This window comes from Rhineura floridana, chromosome 2 (genome assembly GCF_030035675.1).
Source record: "Rhineura floridana isolate rRhiFlo1 chromosome 2, rRhiFlo1.hap2, whole genome shotgun sequence".
Taxonomy (NCBI): domain Eukaryota; kingdom Metazoa; phylum Chordata; class Lepidosauria; order Squamata; family Rhineuridae; genus Rhineura; species Rhineura floridana.
In genome coordinates, this window is record NC_084481.1 from 110,901,919 (window position 1) to 110,927,782 (window position 25,864).

At 43.1% G+C, this 25,864-nt stretch overlaps 1 protein-coding gene across 3 annotated transcripts in view; it reads left to right on the forward strand.

Moving 5' to 3' along the window:
- SYT8 (synaptotagmin 8) overlaps positions 1-25,864 on the forward strand; it is a 36,371-nt gene that overhangs the window by 2,044 nt on the left and 8,463 nt on the right. The window contains exons 1-5 of one of the 3 annotated variants that reach the window (XM_061610128.1): positions 8,584-8,701; positions 21,037-21,168; positions 22,888-23,048; positions 24,564-24,659; positions 24,927-25,094. In XM_061610128.1, coding sequence (XP_061466112.1) covers positions 21,060-21,168; positions 22,888-23,048; positions 24,564-24,659; positions 24,927-25,094 — 534 coding nt within the window. In that variant the 5' untranslated portion in view covers positions 8,584-8,701; positions 21,037-21,059. Of the gene's footprint in view, positions 1-8,583; positions 8,702-19,359; positions 19,445-21,036; positions 21,169-22,887; positions 23,049-24,563; positions 24,660-24,926; positions 25,095-25,864 lie in introns of those variants that run through there. The other 2 variants (XM_061610130.1, XM_061610129.1) reach the window with 2 other exon arrangements.

Genomic DNA, 25,864 nt, shown 5'->3' on the forward strand with positions numbered 1-25,864 from the left:
AGTTAGGGCTGGGAAAGGACCTTGCCTGAAACCCTGGAGAGCCGCTGTTGGTCAGTGTAGACAGTACTGAACTAGATGAACCACAGGTATGATTCAGCATCAGGCAGCTTCCTATGTTCCTGTCTGTGACACATGCAAAACTGGGTTCCACACAGCACTAGCAAGGGTCACACCAGCTGGGGGTAGTGCCACATTTTCCCTGTAAGAGGAGACTGCCGGTTGAGGGCTTGTGAAGTGCAACCCCCCTACAATAGAAGTACTATGTTTGGGGGAGAAGCCATTCAAGTATCATGCAGCAAATGTACAACAAATGAGTATTATTGTGCTATAAATTATCTGGTTAGGCTTTTGGTCAGCACAGCAAACACTTCTTGACCTTTTGAAAAAGATGTGAGATGACAAGTATCTCTCCCCAAGATACTCCTCTGCCTCGCCAAGCTTCATTTGATCTACTGTTGCTACTTCTGAGAAAAACAAAGTCTAGAGGTCTTTTACCTGGAATGCCATTTGCATTACACACTGTCTTCATTGCCAAACAGCAACAGGCCAGACCTGTTCCTGAGGAGATGGGACACCTATGCGTTGTACTCACACTGACAGCCTGAACAAACCTGGCAGCCATGCAGAAGTGCTTATGGCTTCTTAGGTATTTATTACGTCTTCCTTACGGGGTGGAGTGAAAAAGAAACACAATGTAGGTGACATTATATGTACACATAGCGATACATATATTAGGTTGCCATAATAACCCTTTGTTTTTCCAAGCTATCTCATTGCGCCAAAGTAGATCTGTTTCCCATGCAGATCTGTTTTATAAGTGTTGAGCAAGAATTAGAATGAAAGAATTAGGATTCCACTCTTATTTTTCAAAATTAATTTCTAGATTAATTTTGAAAAATAAGAGTGGAATCCTAACTCTCCCTGTGTGTTGACTAGTTCTCATGTAACCATATTTACACCCAGGTGCCTGTGTCTTAATTCATAGATTGTGCCCAGTTGTAATCTGATGTATCTCTGCCAAAGGAATACATGTGAACTGTTTTACTCCAAAATGAAGACAGGGCTGTATATATTATACATACACTCCTTATTTCAATTTTCCTTCAACCCGTAATTGTAAGGAGCTCTATTCCCCTTCCCTCCAGATATTGTGGATTACTGTAAGTTAGGGATGGAGAGAGATTAGTTTGTTTGCATTTAAAGGCAAACCTATCCAATTTTTATTTTCTGAAATAATTCCTGAACCAAAACACAACTGTCCTTCACAGTTCGCATTCCTTCGAACTTTGCAATCCAGTTCTCCAGCTAAGTAATGTGAACAAAAAACCCATATACTATGGTAAAGGGTGCCTAGCAATGCACATATTAATGAAAATAACATACAAAAAAAACTCTGTAGCAATCTTGATGTCCCATCGACATCTACTGTAGTCCCCCTGGCAGTTGTGCTGTGGGGTTCCACAGGGTACCATCTTGTCCCCCATGTGGTTTAACATCTATATGAAGCCCTTGGGAGCGGTCATCCGGAGATTTGGGGCAAGGTGTCAACAGTACGCTGATGACACCCAGCTCTATTTCTCCATAACATCTGAATTGGGAGAGGCCGTGCAAGCCCTGGACCGCTGCTTGGACTCAGTGGTGGACTGGTTGAAGGCCAATAAACTGAGTCTGAATCCTAGCAAGATGGAAACACTGTGGCTTGGTGGTTCCTGAGTTTGGATAATTGGTTAATTGCCTGCTTGGATGGGTTTATACTCCCCCTGAAAGAGCAGGTCCATAGTCTGGGTGTGCTCCTGGATTCATCGCTGTCACTAGAGGCCCAGGTGACCTCTGTGGCTAGGAGTGCCTTTTACCAGCTTCAGCTGGTAAGACAGCTGCAGCCATCTCTGGACCAGGATAGCCTGACCACTGTTGTCCACGCACTGGTAACCCTAGGCTGGATTACTGTAATGCGCTCTATGTAGGGCTGCCCTTGAGGTTGGTCCGGAAGCTGCAGCTGGTGCAACATGCCGCAGCGAGACTGCTCACTGGAGCAGGGTATCGCCAACATGTCACCCCACTGCTGAAAAAATTGCACTGGCTGCCCATTTGCTACTGGGCCAAGTTCAAGGTTCTAGTTTTGGTGTACAAAGCCCTATACAGCTTGGGACCAGGATACCTGAAAGACCGCCTTACCCCTTATATACCCAGCAGATCAGGTGAAGGCCTCCTACAGATACCATCTTATCAGGAGGTCCGTCAGTGGCCTCACTAGGGTTGGTGTCACCTGGTGCGGTAACTCCTTGGCGAGCCCCCAAATCTCCTGCTGAGTGCACATGCCAGCCATGCCCCTGGGAGGGCACACACCGGAGGGGCACCCAGCTGGAGAAGCAGGCCTGGAAACGCCGGCGTGCCTCATTCGCCCCGCCGACGCTGCTCCCGGTCTCACCCGCCTGCCTGCCTGCCTCCGAGGAGGAGTTGGCTGCTCCTACGCCGACCCAGAGCACTTCTCGGCTCCTTTGCTGGGCAATGGCATGGGTGCCCTGCCCCGTGACTAGGTGTCTCTGGGTGTCACCCCCCTCATGGTGTCACCCGGGTGCGGTCCGCACCTCCCGCACCCCACTAGTGACGCCACTGAGGTCCATTCTGCACAACATAGGAAATGGACCTTTAGTGTAGTGGCACCTACCCTTTGGAATTCCCTCCCCTTAAATATTAGACAGGCACCATCTTAGTTATCTTTTCAGTGCCTACTGAAGACTTTCCTCTTTCAACAAGTCTTTTAAGCGGAGACCTTATCCCAGTCTATGTCTGTGTTGGAATTGCTTTTTAAGATGTTTTTAAACCTTTTTTAAAAGATGTTTTTAAAACTTTGAAAAAAATGTTTTTAAATATGTTTTGTTTTAATATATTTAAAGTCTTTTTAAATGATGGTTTAAAGTGTTTTTAGTGCTTTTGTTTGATGTCTTGGACTGCAACTGGGAGGAAGGGCAGGATATTGATTTAATAAATATATATATATATAAATAAAAAGCATTATATTAGATGAAATTGCTTTGAAAAAGTGTGTACATTAGGCAAAATTACTTACAAAAATGTGTATATGAGGTGAAATTTGCACTGCAATGCTGATGAATTTTCATGAGGATTTTTTTTTAAAAAAAACCTGCAAACTGATGTGGCTGTGTGGAGAACTGAATTTAAGATTGAGAAACAGAGAAACCAAGATTGTCAGATTTGCCCATCTCTACTGTGAATCCACATGGATTTCTTTTCACCCACATCCCTACCAGAGCTTGGAAGTAATTCATTACTTTTTGATGAACGTGTGGGTAATTCCTTTACATTTTGATTGTAATAGAACTAGGAGTAATTTTATTACTTTTGTGGAGTAATTGTAATGTTTCCAGCATTACTTTGGGGCATTATCGCCTGTTTGATGCCTTAGATTATCAGCCCCTTGCTCGCAGAGTATTGAACACCCTTGGTCTCCAATCTACACAACCTGCAGCTGCCACTCCCGCTATTAAAGGGGCCAGGATCTTGTTTTAGGCTGCTTAGATGTGCAACAGCCAAGGCCAGCACCCTGTAGGCGTTTTTTTAAAAAAGTAACTGAAATGTGATTATAGTGATTAATGAAACATCTGCTTGTTGGACAGTTGTTGGTGGATTACATTAAGAATATTGATCCACAAATATCTTATGAATTGCCAAATTAATGATTTGGCTGATTTCATTCTTAAGTTCCTTTTCATATATTTGCAAATAGGTTTGCAAAGATATAGATAATTATAGATAATTCTATAATGACATCTTAGAATTAGCTACTAAACACTCAGTTTTTCAACCAAGTTCTCATTTCATTTCAGTTCTGGAACTTGATTTTCAATACTGGGAATCAGCCATAGGCCAAATGGTCTGCAAACCTAAGCATACTTAAGGAATCATATTCCACTGAATTTAGTAAATCTTATTTCTGAGCAAATATGCTTAGAATTTTGCTGATGCAATAGCAAACTTGACAGTTCATTTGAATATATGCAAAGTGCTGATTCCTCTGTGAGGAATCATAACTAGTTCCCACTAGTTCTCATCTCAGAATTACGGCTGTGGTTCACATGCCACCTGGCTGCTCCAGCACGGATAACACAAAATGAGGCAATATATTGTTTTACAGCCACTAGATATTTGAGCACACCAGGCTTCTATGATCTGAACAGATGTAGCCCTAGATAATGAAATGACATAATAGCTAGACATCAAGCTGTTAAGGACCTGCTTCATGGCAGATAGATTTCTTTAATAAATACCCCCTTTTACAGATAGCCTTTGAGTCTGTACATCAGAGAGGTGTTACTCTCTAGAGCAGCCTTTCCCAACCAGTGTGCCTCCAGATGTTGTTGGACCACAACTACCATCAGCCTCAGCCAGCATTGCCAATGGTCAGGAAAGATGAGAATTGTGGTCCAACAACATCTGGAGGAACACTGGTTGGGAAAGGCTGCTCTAGAGGGTCCCCTCAGGGGCTAAGGACCCCCAGAAATATCAGCTTCTCACCAAAGTAATTACTAGCGCAGACAGGGCTTCTAGGGCAGCATTGTTCAAACAAATCAATGTCAACTTCAGGGACTCCAAATAGGTCAAAACATGACCTGTACAGGGAGGCCTTACAAGGTCTGGCCTCCTAAGCCACATCCTAAGCACAGCTGCTGGCAGTGAAGGCATATCAGGGATTGCTTCCCAGAGGTTTGAAAAATTACTTTTTTGAACTACAGCTCCCATCAGCCCAATCCAGTGGCCATGCTGGTTGGGGCTGATGGGAGTTGTAGTTCAAAAAAGTAACTTTTCCAAGCTCTCTTGCTTCCTCATGAGTAGACTGCTGACTCTGGATCTGTAGATGTATTACTTTTTGGCCTGGGTGTGAAGCTTCTGCCGCTGCTCTCAAGGACTGGGGAATGGCTCCATCTCCTCCTCCGACATTTCCAGCGATGCTTCTTCAGGTATCAGCCCAGAGAGCCTCTCAATGGACTCCTCAACATAAGATGCAGGGGTCCTGCCTGTTCTTCAAGGTCCTTGACCTGTGGGGTATCTTCTTCATCCTCTGAGGACTCAGCATCTGGCAACAGGTCAGGGAAGGCATGACAGATGGAACCTTTGGCCAACCCTTAGGTGGGGGCAGTGTGTGTAGCCAAGGTAAAAGTGGGTATGACCACCCCACACACAAACCACACACACGTGCATACATGCATGAAAACACACACTCACTTTCCCCTCACCATGATCCAGCTTCAAAAAAAGTGTTTTAGATTTTTTTTCAAGCTGAATTGCCAGAGAGGGCTGGTCTTGGTTGAGAAAATTAAATGAAGGAAAGCAACTCTGACTCCACCTGACTTATCCTTATTCTTCGTCATTGTTTGCATAAAGGCTAGATCATTCCAAGTAGGGTCAACAAGGTGGTCCTACCGTTAGGCAGTGTGAGGTGGTCACCTCAGGTGGCCAATTCTGTGGGACAGGGAACAGCAGTGAGGTGTTTAAAGATGGAGCCAGGTATGCCACAGAGCCAGCCATGCTCACCCTGAGCTAGCCTGCTTAGTACTGAAGTGAGCTTCAACTACCAGTTTGGTCAGCTTCTGCATCTGGAAAGGGGGTGGATACCATCTTGTCCTTTGCCCCAGGCAGCAGCATGTTTTCGGCTGGTCCTGAGGGTCAGTTATAAGTGATGATGCCACCAGATTCTATTGATCATCATCATGGCTTATTTGTACTAGGGGTGCAAGGTTCCTGGCCTGAGACTGATCCTATATTTTTAGGAGAAGAGTCAGCCAAGCGCAGGTGTTCTTGCAACCCTGTAATGGGAAAAACCACAAGGTGGACTTCTCCCTTCCCCCTGCACAACTTTTAAAGATACAGAAGACCTCTTGGAGGCTGGGCCTGGCAATCAAGGTCCCACCCTCTCAGGCCAGATGGAAAGAGGCCAGCAAGTAGAGACAGGGTCTTGCAGCACTCACAGTCAAGGTGGTCTTGAGGTGGTGATATGATTTCTGTTTGTGTTTGTGTTATGAGTGTGACTTCATGGAGATAGTTCTATGTAAAATGCAATCCTGAGATCACAGCAATTCTCAAATATATGAATCTGCCTTATACTGAGACAGACCATTAATCCATCTAACTTATTGTCTATAATGACTGGCAGTATCCCTCCACAGTCTCACATAGAGTTCTATCCCATCACTTGCTAGCTAATTCTTTTAACTATAGATAGTTGCCAGGGATTGAACCTGGATCTTGTAGATGAAAGCATGTGCTCTACCACTAATCCCTCCTCCTTGAAATGTTGACTGTACCAAAAATGTACAAAAGTGCATACCATGATCATGGGCATTGCTTGAGTCTCATGCAGAAATGTACACATGTACTTAGAATTATTTATTTTATTTTTGTTGTTGTTATGTGCCTTCAAGCCGACTACGACTTATGGCGACCCTATGAATCAGTGACCTCCAAGGGCATCTGTCACGAACCACCCTGTTCAGATCTTGGAAGTTCAGGTCTGTGGCTTCCTTTATGGACTCAATCCAACTCTTGTCTGGCCTTCCTCTTTTTCCCAGCATTATTGTGTTTTCTAGTGAATCATGTCTTCTCATGATGTGTCCAAAGTATGATAACATCAGTTTCATCATTTTAGCTTTTAATGATAGTTCTGGTTTAATTTGTTCTAACACCCAATTATTTGTCTTTTTCGCAGTTCATGGTATCTGCAAAGCTCTTCTCGAACACCACATTTCAAATAAGTTGAATTTTCTCATCCATTTTTTTCACTGCCCAACTTTCACATCCATACATAGAGATATTTTATTTTATTTAAATATTTATAAATTGCACTTTCATAGAAAATATAACCAGGTACAATATAAAAACACAATCCTACAATAACAGTAACAACATCAACATCATATCAATAAAAATAGGTTCACCTGAGACTTAGGAAAAAGGAATGCATGAGCCTCAGGACAACTGCATGGAGGGAAGTGACTCCATTTAGATTCCAATCTAAACTGGAAATGGAAAACTGTAGCTTCTGCCTCTGTCACATGAGTTTTATTTCTTGTTGATTTTCTGTTCATCAGAAGAATTAATTGGAACTGTACTGACCATAGCACAAGCACCACCAAAGAAAACATTCTGTACTTAGCTGTGGCTCATTGCTGGCTTTCAATTGTTAAAGGGTGTGCTTCATGCAAAGAATACTATGACATGGAGTTAATTATTAAACTGTCTTTTTAGTAACTGACTCTATCTCACAACTCTGTGTATGGAAAGCAAACAAGGGGTGGAGCATTACAGAGCAAATCTGAAAAAGACAAGATACATCCTCATTGTCTTGACATATATGCACCATTCCACCAGTTTATTGATTTGGGATATGGAGATGTTATACCCAATATCTTGTAAAGCTTATCAGGATGCATGCATTGATGCATTTACTAGAAAGGAGCACTTCATTAGCAAGAATCTTCCTATGAAGATGAGTGCATACATGCATGCTCATTATTCAGTGAATGCAACATCAGATGATGACTTTAATATTTCAAACAGTCATCCCAGATAAGATCAAATACTACAGACACCCAACTTTATTCAGACACAACACAACAAGCATGTACATGGATACTATCTATAAAACTAGGATGCTTAAGGTAACATTCATGTGTACAGTGCCTAAGTTAGGAGAGAGCTTAGAGCATTAAAAGAGGATTGTGAACCTTACGGGCTAGGAGACAGGACTGTTAACATGTAGGGAAAAAATCTCTGACCCTTTGAGAGAGAGTGGTATATAAATAAAATAAGCTCTCTTCCTTCTCCTGTCATTAAAATCGACAGTGGGTGCTTATTGTGGGATTGGTGCTCCTTATGCATGTAATTTTTTGCAGCATCTACACAACTCAAAATGTCAACCTGTATCTCCTTCCCCCCCCCTTCAATCTGGATTTTTGTTTTTTAGTGGAAATCCTCTGAGTTAAAAAAAAATCTACCAACAACCTGTTTGCAACCTCAGAATCACTCATTTGCAATGATAAGCCCCTTTCTGGAAGCATCCAGTGAGACCTATGTCCGCCCCTTAGTTTTTCCAAACTGGGTCCCATTTAAGGATCCATTGACTTTTGAGATCTCAGTTACTTCATTTGAACTCAGTTCCAAAAAAACCCCAAAACCTGTGACAGGTAATATAACAGAAAACAGTGGAAACTCAAGAGGGTATTAAATCCTAAAAACAAACTTTACCCCCCTAGCAGGTCCTGCCCGATTGGCACAAACTTGCACATGAATGCAGCTGTCCATTGACCACATTGTTTCTGGAGTCCCTTAGCTTTGTCCCAGTGAAATTAACACCTCACTGGGAGTGTTCAGAGTTGCTCTCTCTCTCTCTGTGTAAAAGGTACATAGTTTAACTACTGAGGTGGAGCCACCCAGAGCCATTCCTATCACCAGTCTAAGTTCTCAACTGAGAGAGAAGAATTTCCGGTTTAGTTTTTGCTTAACACAGAAAAGGCAGTCAATTCCTGTGGTTGGGGCTTTAATCCAGTGTGCTGAGTTGAGGGTCAACCAGCTTAGCAACAATGTGCTCCATTCAAGCTCTGAGATAGGAAGAAAAATGGCTAAAAACCTGGAAGAAGGACTCTGCTAAGCTAAAATGAAGAGAAACTAAAGGAAAAAAGAAAAAGTAAGTGGTTTCTCTTCCATTTCCAGTTATTATATTTTTAAAATCAAGTCTGCCTGTCTTACTTTGACCATAAAGAAACTATGACATACACTTTTTCATAATTAAGGGATTATATATATCACATTATTTTTGAAAAACAAAATACATAGAGCAATGTATTCTGAGGATTTAAGATGTCTGTTACATATATCATCCTGCCCCTTTCCCTACATTTCAGAAAAGAAGTCTAAATTGACATCACTTTTTGGGAAAGTGTTCATTCTTTCCTATTTCACTGTGTGCTACAAGTACTAATACAACCAGTATTGCATAGGGAGGAAGTGGATGTGAAAATGATTTCCCATACATTTGTCAACTGTTTAGTGGCTCAAGCAGATATGTCACCTCCCCAGCCCCTAATTGTCATCATCTGGTATACTTAGGAGCTGCCTATGTTTTGTTTTTAATAGCTGCATATTTGTAGCAGCTAGCTGATAGTTTGTCTTTCCTTTGAGATTCTCTGTGATCTGTTTCAAACAACAGTAACTGTAACTGTTACAACTTGTTAACTGTTTTCTGCCTTTTGAGATTGAAATGGCGTTTGTGTTGAATCTGAGTGACTGAAATGCAACACCAATTTTTAGAAAGGGTCCATAGGTGTGTGTGGGGGGGGATCCAGGAAATTATAGGTCAGTTAGCTTAATTTTGCACTTTTGAGTAAATTGGTGGAAATAGGGTTGCCGGGTTCATGGCCTGAGACTGATCATGTATCTTTAGGAGAAGAGAAAGTCAGCCAAGTGCAAGTGCTCTTGCAACTCTGTAATGGGAAAAACCACAAGGTGGACTTCTCCCTTCCCCCTGCACAATTTTTAAAGATACAGAAGACCTCTTGGAGGCTGGGCCTGGCAATCAAGAGGTCTTCTGTATCTTTAAAAGTTGTGCAGGGGGAAGGGAGAAGTCCACCTTGTGGTTTTTCCCATTACAGGGTTGCAAGAACACCTGCACTTGGCTGACCTTCTCTTCTCCTAAAGATACAGGATCAGTCTCAGGCCGTGAACCTGGCAACCCTAAGTGGAAAGCAGTTTCAGATACAAAATTATCAAGCACAGAAAGCACAAGTCTTCCTAAAGAAGAACCAACATGGCTTCAGCAAAGGTAACCCCTCCTGTCTCACCAACCTTTTAGCAGTCTAAGAGGGACAATAAACATATTCCGTGCCACCCCAGTCTCCAAGCGGTGAAAGATCTCCAAGGGTCCCTGCCCTTGCCCAGGGTTTAGTTTCCTTGGAAAAAAGGTCAGCTGAGACTGTGGTGTCTTTATGTAATGTGGTTTATTTATTTTCACACATTCCAACCTGAGCTTAAGATGGAGAGGTTCAAAGCATCAGCAGCCAAAATCTTGCTTTTCCATAAGGCTTATAGGAGACACCCTACAGCCATGGTGCAGGTAGCCAGCCTCTCTGCATGTCTTCAGCTCCCAGCCTTTCCTCAGACTCCATTAAAAAAACACAAACCTCTCTTAGGCCCCAGGAGGGGGGGGCTCTCCTAAAGTTTTCAGTAACAATAGGATTTCCCTGGCCCATTCGCCAGTTCATGGGCACTTGAGAGACCCATTAACCCACCTGGCCACTCTATTTAATTAATAAAAGAGACTCTCCTGCAGAGTCCACCTCCAGGTACAGGGTTCCAAATCAAACAGCTGATTTGACAGGGAACAGTGAACAGCTGCAGCACTAGGGGACTGAAGAAGACCTGTCCTGGGAGTGAGTATCTGGCATCTGGATGCTTGCTACTACCTCCTTTGGGCTGCTGTCTGTCCAGACAGCCAAAGTCCCTGGTAAGTGCTGCAAGGACTGGGACCCCTTGCCTGGTCCTTGCTCCAGAGAGAGGCTGCAGTTAATCTTGCAGCTTCTTGCAACAGCTGCTGGCTGGGCCAGGAGACATAAAAGCCCAGCTGCTCTTGAGAGTTGCCCCTTGGGGAGTCCCTTAGGGAGTCCTGAGGGTGAGGGAGCTACCCCCCTTCTATTACTTTTTCTTGTGTTTTTTTAATGTGTTAAACCAGTCAAGAGGAGACTGGTGGTGGGGAGGGCGTGTGGTGCATGTGTAGTTCCTGCACAGGGTGGGAGCCTGTGCAGTGAACTGAATGATAGGAGAAAGTCGCCAGATGCCTTCAGAGTGAGAGTCTGCAACTGGAAGAAGGCTGGCCCTCCCTGGGTGTGAGACAGGAGGAGGAGTAGATGGGCCCTGTGTGAAAAAGTTTGAATGGGTGTGACTGTTCCCAATCCTCGCAGAGGTCTACTGGGACAATTAGCACCAGCAGGCATTGTTGGTGGGCTCGTGTTGGGCCCATATTAGATATTTAGGAGGAGTCTTAGCACGGAGGAACATGGGTGATGCCACCCCAATTTCAGTGATTACGGGCAGAGGGAAATATAGCCATGGGGAGGTGGTGTATTACCATAGAAGGCGAAGGCAAGGCTACCTGTACCTTGTTCCTTGCTGTCACTCCTCTCATGGATGGGTTCCTCATTGCTCATCTGCTGTGCCCACTGGCCTGTGTGTGTTGCTGTTTAACGCCAGATCAGTACATAATAAGACCACACTCATCCATGACTTCATTATGGATGAAGGTGCCAATTTGGTGTGTATTACCGAGACCTGGGTGGGTGAGCTTGGAGGAGTTGATCTAACCCAACTTTGCCCACCTGGATACTCACTGCAGCACCAGCACAGGCTGCAGGGATGGGGGGGGGAGGAGTTGCTGTGGTCTACAGAACTTCCATCTCTGTCACCAGGAAACCACTCTGTCTTGGAGCTGGCTGTGAGGGCCTGCACCGGGTGTCGGGCCGAGGATACAGTAAACTAGGGTTGCTGCTGGTGTACCATCCACCCTGCTGCCCGGCAGCTTCTCTGACCGAGCTGGTGGAGGTCGTCTCGGCTGTGATATTGGAGGAGACCAGAACGATAGTGCTGGGTGATTTCAATGTCCATGCAGAGGTTGCCTCTAGTGTTTGGGACTTCATGGCCTCCATGATGACCATAGGGCTGTCTCAAGTTGTTATTTGCCCAACACATAGGGCAGGGCACACCCTCGACTTGGTTTTTACACCAGATGGAGGAAGGGGTGGTCTGGAGATAGGGGGGTGGATGTCACCCCATTGTCATGGTCAGATGACTTCCTGGTGAAGTTTAAACATATGGCTCCGATCCTTCCCTGCAGGGGTGGTGGACAGATTAAGATGGTCTGCCCCAGGAGCCTCATGGAATCCAGTGGATTCCTGAATGCCCTGGGGGAGTTTCCAGTAGATAGAGCGGGTGACCCTGTTGAAGCCCTTGTCATGCTGTGGAACAGTGAGGCATGTCGGGCTCTCGACACGGTTGCCCCCGACTGACCTCTCCGGCACTGTGGAGCCTGGCTTGCACCTTGGTACACCAGTGAGCTAAGGGCAATGAAACAGGCTGGACGATGGCTAGAGCGCAAGTGGCAAAAGATATGCTGTGAGGCTGATTGGACATGAGTAAAACATCATAACTGTGCCTACTGTGTGGCAGTGAGGGCGGCAAAGAAGGCCCACTTCTCTGCCTCCATCGCATCCTCAAGTAGCCATCCAGTGGAGCTTTTCCCGTATTGTCAGGGATCTGTTGACATCAACTCCAGGAAATGGAGTCTTAGACCCTTCAGAGGCCCACTGTGAATTGTTTGCAAGGCACTTTGAGGGTAAAGTTGCTTGCCTCCATAGCCATCTTGATGCCCCATCCACATCTACTGTAGTCCCCAATGAGGTGTCCAGTGCAACGTCTGCAACTTCTTGATGTGGCCTGATGAGGTGGACAAGGTGCTTGCGATGATGTGGCCAGCAACATGTCCTCTCGACCCTTGCCCTTCTTGGCTTCTTAAAGCTTGCCGAGGGGGTCTGGCCGAGTGGATCCAGGGTGTGGTCAATGCATTATTGTGGGAGGGAGTGGTTCCAGCCGCCTTGAAAGAGGCAGTGATCCGACCACTCCTGAAAAAGTCCACCCTGGACCCGTTGGTTTGTGACAACTACTGACCTGTTGCAAATACCCCCTTCTTAGGGAAGGTGATTGAGAGGGTTGTGGCGCAGCAATTGCAAGTACTCTTGGATGAAACAGATTATCTTGACCCATTCCAGTCTGGGTTCAGGCCTGGTTATGGGACTGAATCGTCCTTGGTCACCCTGATGGATGACCTTTATTGGGAGAAGGCCAGGGGGAGTGCCACCCTGTTATTCTTACTTGATCTCTCAGCAGCTTTTGATGCCATTGACCAAGGTATCCTTCTGGGCCGACTTGGTGAGATGGATATTGGAGACACTGTTTTACAGTGATTCCAATCCTATCTCCAGGGTCGTTCTCAGAGAATAGCTTTGGGTGACTGTCTTTCGGCCCCCTGGCAGTTGTGCTCTGGGGTGCTGCAGGGTACCATCTTGTCCCCCATGCTGTTTAACATCTATATGAAGCCCTTGGGAGCGGTTATCAGGTGCTTTGGGGCAAGGTGTGAGCAGTATGCTGATGATACCCAGCTCTATTTCTCCATAACATCTGAATTGGAAGAGGCCATGCAAGCCCTGGACTGCTGCCTGGACTCAGTGGTGGGCTGGATGAGGGCCAATGAACTGAGTCTGAATCCTAGCAAGATGGTGACACTGTGGGTTGGTGGTTCCCGAGTTCAGATAATTGGTCAGTTGCCTGCTTTGGACAGGGTCATATTCCCTCTGAGAGAGCAGGTCCGTAGCCCTGGGGTGCTCCTGGATCCATCTTTGTCACTTGAGGCCCAGGTGACCTCAGTGCCTAGGAGTGCCTTTTACCAGCTTCAGCTGGTGAGACAGCTGCGGCCGTCTCTGGACCAGGATAGCCTGACCACTGTTGTCCACGCACTGGTAACCTCCAGGCTGGATTACTGTAATGCGCTCTACGTGGGGCTGCCCTTGAGGTTGGTCTGGAAGCTGCAGCTGGTGCAAATTGCGGCGGCAAGACTGCTCACTGGGGCAGGGTATTACCAACATGTCACCCCGCTGCTGAAAGAATTGCACTGGCTGCCCATTTGCTACCGGGCCAAGTTCAAGGTTCTAGTTTTGGTGTACAAAGCCCTATACAGCTTGGGACCAGGATACCTGAAAGACCATCTTACCCCTTATATACCCAGTCGATCACTGCGCTCTGCAGGTGAGGGCCTCCTGCAGATACCATCTTATCAGGAGGTTCGTTCTGCACAATATAGGAAACGGACCTTTAGTGTGGCAGCACCTACCCTTTGGAATTCCCTCCCTTTGAATATTAGGTAGGCACCATTTCTGCTATCTTTTCGGCGCCTTTTGAAGACTTTCCTCTTTCAACAAGCCTTTTAAGTTGAGACCTATCCCAGTCTGCATCTGTGTTAGAATTGCTTAATATGTTTTTTAATAATGTTTTTAACCTTTTTTAAAAGTTGTTTTTTTAATGTTTTTAATGCTGTTTTGTTTTAATGTATTTTAAGATCTGTTTTTGTGATGTTTTAGAGTGTTTTTAGTGTGTTGTTTGCCACCCTGGGCTCCTGCCAGGAGGAAGGGTGGGATACAAACAAACAAACAAACAAACAAATAAATAAATGGCTGGAAGGGAACGCATCTATCGCAACCCCTAAACTGATAATAATATGAATAGAGGTGATCTGGCTGAATATTTGGGCTTTTTTAAAAAGCATCTCAACAAAGGCTCCTGAGCAAACTTAACTGTCATGGCATAAGAGGAGGGGTCCTGTTATGGATTTGTAAATGATTAAAGAACAGAAAACAGAAAATAGAACTACATGATCAGTTTTCAGAATGAAGAGATGTAAGAAGTGGGGCTCCTAAGAATCAGTGGGAGCAATGCTTTTTAACTTGTTCATAAATCTAGAGTTAGAGATGAACAACAGTGAGATGGCCTGGTTTGCTGACAAAACCAAACTATTTAGGATGATACAAGCAAAAAGGTATTGCGAAGAGCTCCAAAAGGATCTCTCCAATTGGGTGAATATTCAATAAAATGGCAAATGTGGTTCAGTGTAATTAAATGTAAAGTGATGCACATTGAAGCTATATCTCCTAACTTCACATAGAGGCTGGTGGGGGTGAGCTGGTGGTGATGGACCAGGAAAGAGATCTTGAGGTTATGGTGGACAGTTAAATAAAAATGTTGATCCAATTTGCAGCAGCTGTAAAAAGGGCAAAATTCCATGCTAAGGATCATTGTGAAATGGATCAAAAATCAAACAGCTAAATAATAATGTTTTTATATATATCTATGGTGCAACCACCCTTGTGATACAGTGTGTAGTTCTGGCTGCCACACTTCAAAAAGGTTGAATTGAAAAAGGGCAACTAAAATGGTGAGGGATTGGGGCAACCTCCATATGGAGAAAAGTTAATGTGTGGGCCTTTTTTAGTTTAGAGAAAAAGAGAGCAAGAGGTGAAGGGCATGATAGAGGTTTATGCATGGTGTGAATAATCTCTCTCTCTCTCTCTCTCTCTCTCATATGACAATAACAATAGAACCTGTGGTCATCCAATGAAACTTAATGTTAGGAGGTTCAGAACAGATAAAAGGAACTGCTTCTTCACACAATGCATAATTCTATGGAATTAGGAGAATGAGGCTATAAGTGTAAGATAAGAAATGAGTGTGCATGCTTATCAAAAATGATGTGTCTGTCATACCACCTTCAACACTCTCTTAAAAAATTAATGTGTTTTTCTAGCCAGTGCATCGTCTTCATACCTAGGAGGAAAATGATATTAGAAAATAATGTTCTGCTTTGTTTAATAACGACATGTTTAACGGAGCACATTCATTTCTGATCTTTCACAGCACCTGATAAAGAGAGTATTGTGCAATCAATATGGAGAGGGAAAAAACATTTGTATGCAGATGATACACTCCTCAAAAGCAATTGTTTGAGCTGCAACAGCCAAAGCTGCAGCCTGTTCAAGCAAGTTTTGTAGGCCCAGACAGAGCTTGTGGCCATCCATGTTATCGTCCCCTATAGCACTGGCTGCTTGCATCTGCAACTCCCATTGTCCTTGACCATTGGCTGTGCTGCCCTGGGCTGATGGGAGCTTGAATCCAACAACATCTGGAGGGGTTCCCCATCCCTACACTAGAATGACCAATTCACACGTGTTATTTCTCCTCTGTTATAAGGACCCACACTATTTTGTGATTTTAGGTTGTTTTTAATCGTTTTTACACTGTATTTTAAAATTATTGTAATCTACCCTGGGACCTCTAGGTGACGAGCAGGTAATAAATGATGATGATGATGGTTTTAAGATGTCAAAGCAGGAGCTGTGGAAGCTGGCCTCCTCTCTGTTCATGTTCTCATTCCACCCACCAAAAGTCCATTATAAGGTGTTCTTGTGACACTTAAGGAATTTCCACCAAATGCTGGTGCAGCAGTGCCAATGCAGCAGGAGAACAGCACTTGCCCTGAAGCTAATACAAGGGCTCCAGAGTATAATGAGAGCATAAGACTGGATATTTAATTCAAAAAGTGAGAAATGCCACAAAATGTTGCAGTGCAGAGTGCTCCAGTTCAGGGTTCCAACCAAGTAGCCTAGCCCTGTCCCAGGATCGTCCATTCCACCCTCCCCTGCAACAGTGAGTCAGCATTCTGTGGCCACTGAATATGCTCAGTCCTATTTGGGCTATTCTTGAATTTAGGGCTGGAGTTTTTTCCTAACATTTTTATGCTAGGAAACCATCTGCAAAACATCTGAGCTTATTGATACCTCCTGCTGGTTCCTTTTAGGTTACAGAATCATAGAGTTGGAAGGGGCCTATAAGGCCATCAAGTCCATCCCCCTGCTCAATGCAGGAATCCAAATTAAAGCACTGGCTGTCCAGCTGCCTCTTGAATGCCTCCAGTGTTGGAGAGCTCACCACCTCCCTAGGTAATTGGTTCCATTGTCGTACTGCTCTAACAGTTTGGTAGTTTTTCCTGATGTTCAGTTGAAATCTGGCTTCCTGCAGCTAGAGCCCATTATTCTGTGGCCTGCACTTTGTGACGATCAAGAAGAGATCCCGGCCCTCTTTTGTGTGACAACCTTTCAGATACTTGAAGAGGGCTATCTTATCTCCCCTCAGTCTCTTCTCATAGATCTTTGTTTCCAGTCCTCTGATCATCCTTTTTGCCCTCCTCTGAACCTGTTCCAGTTTGTCTGCATCCTTCTTAAAGTGCGGTGTCCAGAACTGGATGCAGTAGACAAGATGAGGCCTAACCAGTGCCAAATAGAGGGGAACTAATACTTCATGCGATTTGGAAACTATACTTCTGTTAATGCAACCTAATATAGCATTTGCCTTTTTTGCAGCTACATTGCACTGTTGATTCATATTGAGCTTGTGATCAACAACAATCCCAAGATCCTTCTCACATGTAGTATTGCTGAGCCAAGTATCTCCCATCTTATAACTTTGCATTTGGTTTCTTTTTCCTAAGTGTAGAACTTTGCACTTATCTCTGTTAAATTTCATTCTGTTGTTTTCAGCCCAATGCTCCAGCCTATCAAGGTCCCTTTGACTTTTGTTTCCATCTGCCCCAGGGTATTAGCTATCCTTCCCAATTTTGTATCATCTGCAAACTTGATAGGCATTCCTTGAACCTCCTCATCCAAGTCATTAATGAAAATGTTGAAGAGCACTGGGCTCAGGACCGAGCCCTGTAGTACCCCGCTTGTTACCTCCCCCCAGTTTGAGAAGGAACCATTGATAAATACTCTTTGAATATGATTCTGTAGCCAGCTGTGGATCCACCTGACAGTTGTTCCATCCAGCCCACATTTAGCTAGCTTGGGGCACTTTGTCAAATATCATGGGGCGCTTTGTCAAAAGCTTTGCTGAAGTTGAGATATATTATGTCCACAGCATTCCCACAGTCTACCAGGGAGGTTACCTGATCAAAAAATGAGATAAGATTAGTCTGGCAGGATTCCCTTCAACTTCACGTTTTCCAGGAGGGTCATAGACCGTCTTTGGGGAGAAGGCTGAGCCAAAGTAGGAATTGAGCACTTCTGCCTTTTCTTTGTCATCTGTTATTATTTTGCCATCCTCACTGAGTAGTTCTACCACCATTTGTTTTCTCTGTCTTATGGATGTACCTGAAGAAAGCTTTGGGTGGTTTGTGTTTTTTTTTGCTTTTAGCATCTCTCATTAACCTCAGCTCATTCTCAGCTTTAGCCTTCCTGATACCATCCCTGCAATCTCATCCTACCTGTCCGCCCTCTTCCTTTGTGGTTTGGCCTACCTTCCACTTCCTGTATGTGTCCCTTCTTGTTTTCAGGTCATCTCTAAGCTTTTTGTGAAGCCATATTGGCTTCTTCTGTTTTCTTTCCCCTTTCCTTGATAGAATTGTTTGCAATTGTGCCTTTAGAATTTCCTTTTTTAGAAACTCCCACTCATCTTGGACTCCTTTTCTCATTAGGGTTGCTTGCCATGGAACCTTACTTATAATTGTTCTGAGCTTAATAAAATTGGATTTCTTGAAGTCTTGGGTATGCGTATGGCTACTCTCAGCTTTCCTTTAAAATCAAGATCTCAAATATAACATGGTCACTTTCCCCCAGAGTTCCCATAACTGCCACTTCATTCACCAAGTCATCTCTATTGGTTAGAATCAAGTCAAGGATAGCCAATTTTCTAGTTCCTTCCTCCACTTTCTGTAGGAGAAAATTATCTCCAACACAAGTCAGGAATTTTTTGAAGGGGGAGTGTTTGGCAGAATTAGTCTCCCAACAGATATTGGGACTGAAGTCCCTCATTAACTCCTTGAAACATTGGCAATTTGCTTTGCAAAAGATTCATCCCTGTCTTCCCCTTGATTGGGTGGTCGGTAGTAGACTCCAACCACCATGTTCTTTTTAGTCCTTGCCCCATCAGTTTTAATCCAGATGCTCTTGGTGGGGCTACTAAGCTCATCCTCCTGCATTTCTGTGCAGGGATATATATTTTTTTAACATATGACTCTGCCTCCCTTTCTATTCCTTCTGTTCTTTTTGAACAAGTTATATCCTTCAATCACTGTGTTCCAGTCATGGGAGTCATCCCACCAAGTTTCAGTTATACCTATCAAGTCGCATTTACTCTCCTGTATTAAAAGTTCTAGTTTGTCCTGTTTGTTTCCCATACTCTGGGCGTTAGCACACAGACATCAAAGACCATGTGATTTATGGCCTGGTTTCCTTCCTAAATTTTGTGAAGACTATTACTGGGCCCCATTAGACCCATTCTCTCAGTTCCTCTTACTGTGCATAAGCCTTTGTTAGTCTCACCCATCAAGTTTATGTCTCCCTCCCCCTTAGGATTCAGTTTAAACTTCTCCTGATGAAGTTCTCCATGCTGTGACCAAACACATTCTTCCCAGTCCTTGTGAAGTGCAACCCATCACTTGTCAATTGTCCATCTTCCAGGAAGTGTAGCCTGTGGTCCCAGAATCCAGATCTCTCATATCTGCACCACTTTCATAGCCAGTCATTCACCCAGAGTATTTTTCTTTCACTTTCTACTCCTCTTCTACGTACTGGAAGGATGGATGAAAAAACTATCTGGGCCTCAAAGTCCTTGAGTTTCCTTCCCAGAGCTTCAAAGTCTGATGTGATTTCATCATAGCTCCACTTGGCAGTATCAGTTGTTCCCACATGGATGAGAAGAAAGGGATATCAGTGGGCTTTATGAGTGATGGCAACCCTTCTGTCACACCTCTAATCCATCCTCCAGGGAGACACCATACCTGGTGAGTCCATGGATCTTCTCAGCATACTTGGGTTTCAATCCCATGCAGTAGGGAATCTCCCACTACTACTACTCTTCTCTTCTTTTTGTTGTGGGGCTTGGCTGAGCTTGGCTACTTGACTGAGCTTCAGTCTCTTGCTCACAGTCGTGTTGGGTCTCCTGTAATTCCTCCCCTGTTGCCTGTCCTCCAGTCTCATCCTCAAGTGCCTGAAAGCAGTTCCATAGTTCCACAGGTGAAGGGTGTCTTCTAGCTCTCTGCTCCTAACTGGCACCCTTTTCCACAGAGTTTCCTCCACTTCATTGTTGCTCTCCACAACAGTCTCTTCTGTTACATAGGATTACATAGGTTGTATATTGAGTTTGCTATTACTATATAGGATTTATCCTTAGATATATTGCCTGACCTGTCCTGGGGATTCACAGCATACCCTTTAAAAACGTGCATAATTCTTAGTGCATTTCTCTGTCTGTTCTGGTTATTATGTGCTCTTGTTAAATATTACATCATTAAAAGTTGTTTATTTTGGTGTTTCTGTTCTTTACGGTGTACAAAATCAGTTGAGGGCTTCCCCTATTCCTCAGAGATAGATTGCTACAAATCTCTGTTGAGAGTTGTGCCTGTACAGATCAGTCTTTACAATTACCTCTACCAGAACAAAGCACACATTAGAGTCTCAAATATGTACTTTGTTACCTATGTCAGAGGAGGAACCAAGGTGCATTTTCTTAGAGCGGGAGTGGTGAACCACCGGGCCAGACCAACTACCACTGTTGTGTGGCGCAGTGGCAGTAGCGGTATCTACAGTGGTGGTGAGAAAAATGACCACAACAGAGCTCAAATGCAAGTCGCAATACTGGGAAACATGGGGGGTAAATGCCAGAGTTACCAGCTTGGACTACAGGGAAGATATGTCTTCATTACATTGGCTTGGATGGTGAAGTACTGCATGAGCCAAGATCAATAAGCAAATACACTGATGCTGCTGCCACCCTGATTTGGTGTGGCTCTTGTGAGAGTGTTCCCAAGGCGGAGTTTCATCTGCACACCTTGTTCTGATTATAGAATGGGTTACAGACAGTATGAAGGCAGGTGGAAGGGGACTGTGCCATTTTCTCTGAGGCAAAGGTCCATGTATCTTACCTGTTGCTTGTGTATTCCTAATTGGGACTTGGTTAAGTAATTTGAAAAATAATGAAAAGTCCTTATTTAAAAAGTCTCCTCCACCAAATTTGGGCACCCCCCTACTTCCCACAATATGAGTTGCCACTTATATCAGTTTAGATAAATAAATGCATTCCGTTGAGGGTGCCATTTTGGGAGAACAGACAAATGGAGGAGGGAATCTTTCACAAGAAATTATTGTGAAATATTATTCCTCCCCTACTAGACCACAGAAGGGCACGCCTCAGCTCTACACTTGCTCAGAGGAGCGGTTTTTCTACTTCACACTTTAAAATGCTTAGTGGTAGTCTTAAAATGGCTTCTGAGATCTGGTTCAAATTAGACCCCTGTCATGAACGGTAACTTACATAGGTGAAGTTTAAGGAAATCATAAACCTTTTTGTAAATAACGATCTTATTTGTTTTTCCAGCTTGCCTTTCCTGAGCCAGAACAATGTCTAACATCACCTTTGCTCCCAGCAGCCCCAGTAACATTATAGCAACCACTGTTGTAACCACAGCCCAGCCTAGTGTCATTGAAGGCCTTCTTAACAAAATTCCATGTGAGTACATTCAAGGGTTGTTGTTGTAGTGTATCCAAATGTAAAGTTTATACGATTGCTGGGAGAACTTGCCCTAGCTTTGATTTAAGAAGCTAGAATCCTAGCTTATTCCTAGAGTGGTTTAACAGTCAGTGCCTCTTCCCAGAGAACTCTGGGAATTGTAGCTCTGTGAGGGGAATTGGGATCTTCTAACAACTTGCAGCGCCCTGAACAAACTACACTTCCCAGGATTCTTTGGGGGGAGCCATGACTGTTTAAGGTAGAATAATTGTATGGTGTGAATGTGGTCTATACGTGTTCTAAACATGCTTAATAATGGAGAACAATTTTGTGTAGGTCTACACATATGGGGAAATGCAAGAAGAGCAGATTCTCCTCTGCAAGCCCAATTGAAATAAATGGGAGTTACCCGATGTGTTCTTGAGAAAGTCCTGTTCACCTCAATGGTCCTTGTGAAGCTGATCACCTTGGAGCATTGTGCCCCAGGGGTTTGGGACAACTTGAACCCTTCATACATCTGATTCCTGCCTCCTCACTCTTTCCACATACTTCTCTACCCTCATGCCTTCTTTCCATTCCCTGGAAAGTATGTAAGATACTAACTAAGAATAATAGATAAAGAGAATTGGGAAGCTATAATTTAAAAAGAAAAATTGAGAGAGGTTAGGAAAGAAGAAACATAGTCAAGTTGTACCTACAAATTGCTGATAGTCAGTAATAAGCTGTGGCCACAGATGTGCTTCTATAGATTGGTTTCTTTCCATTTTCTTTTTAAGCTATTACAAATTTACTTTGGCAAGATAAAGTGAGAAAAATTATCTGGCTCTTTGCTTGAGGAGACTGCATTACACATTTTATACAAATGAATTTCCCCGCCTTCACTCAGAAATATTTCCTTTAAGGGGAGCTAGCATGGTGACAAACTATGCCATCTGGTGGTAATCATCATAAGAATTAAAAATAAAAAGGATTGTGTGGTAGGCATAGTAACTGTTCTTTCTCTTGGGAAAAAAACTTAACAGAAATGAAAAGGATCTGCAAAAATAGTTCTTGTTTTTCTGTTGGCTACATGGATAGGGATGTAAGTGCTTGACTTTCAACATTCCTGTCTGATCACTTATAATTTGTTGAGTTATGTTGATTATTCTAATATTTTGTATTAATTGAGTTGTTTGCTGTTTGCAACTTCCTACAGGAAGTAGAAAGATGATATAAGGAATAAGTGAAATGAAATGAATGAAATAATTTGCCTGATGTTAGGAAGTGCTACTAAAATTTCCAAAGATATTGATCATGTTTGATGAACATATCTTGGTTTAATAAACCAAGATAGGAATAAGCCTTTAGCCCATGCATGCAATCTATTCATATGAGTCCCAATTAAAAAGGAAACAATGGTTACCAGCTTTGGCATAGGCTAGTATATTCCATCAGCTTCCACCCATCAACTTCAAGCCATGATTTAACATAACTGGCTTGTTCTGAATGAGGAAGCCATAGTTTCCAACTTCAGATGCAATAGTAAACTATGGTTAATTGGAGACTTTCTTACTTGTTTGCTCATGCTACAAAGGAAGAAGCAAAGAGGCTACGTGTTAAGCTAAGATATGAATGCAACCATTGCTTTTGAACAAGGATTTTTTAAATGATATGCTTTCCACAAAAAGTAAGAACAAGCACTTTATTTCCTTTCTTTCTTGTCTCCTAATGCTGGAACAGTACCCAGATGGGCCCTCATAGCTATTGCTGTCGCAGTGGGCCTCGTCCTCTTCCTCTTCCTCATCTGCATCATCAAGTGCTGCTGTTGTAGGAAGAAACACAAGAAGAAAGAGAAACTCAATTTGGCCAGCATCAATGGCTCCACCACTATCCCCAGCCGGGTAGGTTCTTATGGTTATCCCCTTAGTGTCCAAGACGGATTGGTCTACTCTAGAGTTGGAATGTCACAAAATATCATTTTGACTTTTGAGGGGAAAGTTCAATCAGATATTATCCGGTGAAGAAGTTTCAGTAAAACTCCAGTGACTTTTCCTCTGCAGCCCAGTGAGAGTCAATAAGATGAAAGAGCAGATCTGTAGAAAGCAGGGATGCGGGAAAAATTTGATTCCATTCACATTTAGAGGTGAACGTACCTAATTCACACTTTCCAAAACAATGTGTGAACTGAAGCACAGCCATCCTTTGAAATTCACACTTCTCCGAATTTTGCAAGGCAGTTCTCCAGGCAAGTAATGTGTACAAAATTACATAATACCATGGTAAAGTAGGGATGGAGGAGTAATTTGATTTTGTTTGTATTCAAAGCCAAATCTATCAAATTTGCACTTTCTGAAACAATAAGAGACCCAAAACACAGCTATCCTTTGAAATTCTCTCTAACCCAAATTTGATAATGCAGTTTTCCAACCAACCAATGTTTACAAAAATGCATATATTAGGGGACAGTGTGCATAAAAATGAATATATTAATGAAAATAAAATACAAAATGCATTATATTAGGAGAAACTGCTTGCAAAAATGTGTACATATAGTCAGAACTGCATACAAAATGTGTTTATTGGGGGAAATTCACACTAAAATGCTGTTGAATTTTCATGAGGATTTTTTTTTTAAATTACAAACTGCTGCAGAAACGTGGAGAACTGAATTTAAGATTGGGAAAAAATGTGAAAATGAAAAAAACAAAACTGATAGATTTGCCCATGCCTAATAGAAGGAGAATCGAAAAACCCCATTTTTACATCCCAGCTGGTCTCAGCAGAGGCTAAAATTGGTAGTTAACTTGGTTGAAATGCTGTTTCTTCTCTAATCCTTACCTGGTGACAAAAGCAGTGGGTAGTGCTGGTAAAGAGCCCTTGAACCCATGAATGAGAAGCTGACTGGTTGTAGTCAAGGAGAATGAGCAAGTTTTTAGGTAGTTCCTGGATTCCAGTGCCAAATCTGCCACGAGAAGGCAGCTTTTGTTTAGAATGAACAGAAATCTATCCAATTTGCACTTTGAGTGGGATATGCTGTGCACCAAGTGAAGAGGCAGGTTGGTGTGGGGGATATTAAGAAAAACTAAGACATCTTAGCAGAGTTTGGTTTTGGGAAAAGGCAGAGCAGTCTCCTTGTTCATTTGTTTCCCTTTGTTCTTGGCACTCATTGATGGCGTCTCACACAAATCTAGTTTTCCCTGCTTGGTTCCAAGATGGTTGTTCCTTAATTCTTACTCACAGAGCATGACAACTATCTTTTTGATTGTCATTAATGTATCAGCCATGGGTTTTGAACTGATCTTTGCTTCCAAGATTACAACCAGATGTAGACAAGTGCAACTGCCAACTGACTCTTCTATCTGAATTGCTCAGTCTTAACGTTGACCGTAATAAGAGGGTGCTGTTGCCTTGATTAGGTCCAACCTGATATGGAAGACCTGGAGTGTGGACTGGAGGATGAGAAGCGAGGACAGCTGCAATATTCCCTGGAGTATGACTTCCGTGGCCAGGAGGTAGGAGTCACAAATCCCGGGCTCTTTTATTATAAAGCTATATTGTCACAGCAAGGACTTTTCCTCCTCCCAGCATTCAAAATCTGTTGTTTTCACATATCCTCTGCTACTCCAAGCAGTTTCTACTAACCTTCCTGCTTTTCCATACCACATCTCGCCTTGGTTTCCTCACTCCAGTTGTAGCACATTTCTGCAGTGCCCAAGAGTATGTGAGATAGATACACGTCTTTGCCCTCTTGTGATGTTTTTGTATTGATTCTCTTTAAGCTGAAGGTTGGAGTGAAGCAGGCGGCAGATCTGAAGGTTATGGACAGTGGAGGTACCTCTGATCCTTACGTGATTGTCTATCTGACATCTGATATGAGGAAGAAGTATGAGACAAAGGTTTACCGAAAGACACTGAACCCTGTTTTCAATGAGAGCTTTCTTTTTCAGGTAGGAGGCAGTACCTTATATCAGCTAATTGCTCCATTTATATCCAGTTTAGTATTGCAATGTGTAGATTTGTTTATATTATGCAGAAAATCCATTAAAGAGTTTGGGTAAAAAAATTCAATATTACCTGTACCCTGGTGTAGTTTAATTGATTTCAGTGAAATTATAGCTGTGTAAATGGCCAGTGAATTGTTGCATTCAGCCTAATAGTAATCTTAAGTAAGATCTCTTGAAATCAGTGGGACAACTTCCACATCATTTAGCTAGCATCAGAATCTTTTATGTAAACAAAATGGCTTGTGTTAATAACCCTGTGGTGTGATTTCTAACAGATACAGAATTCCTAAATTCTATGATATTGGGGATCATTATCTGCCATAAATGCAGGAAAGGGCTGTAAAAAAATATAGTTGTAGAGCTGGCAGAGGTAAACAAAAGGGGGCCTGAAATGATCAAGGGCATGGAGTGTCTTCCTTGTGAAGAAAGGATTGAGAAATGGGGGGGTTAATTTAGAAAAAGATGACAACTAAAGGGCAACATGATACTCAGATGGAGCTTTATAAACAGATAGATGGCATAATGAGGATTAAAAGTGAGAAATAATTCTTTTTTTAAATGAATATACCTGGGATATATCAAACAAAATGGTTCAAACAGGACAAATAAAAGGAAGAATTCTTCACACCCAATGTATTAAATTACATTAAATTACAGAGGGAGATGTAGGACTGCAGGGTCTCTTCACTGAAAGATCAGCTTCATCTGGGTCT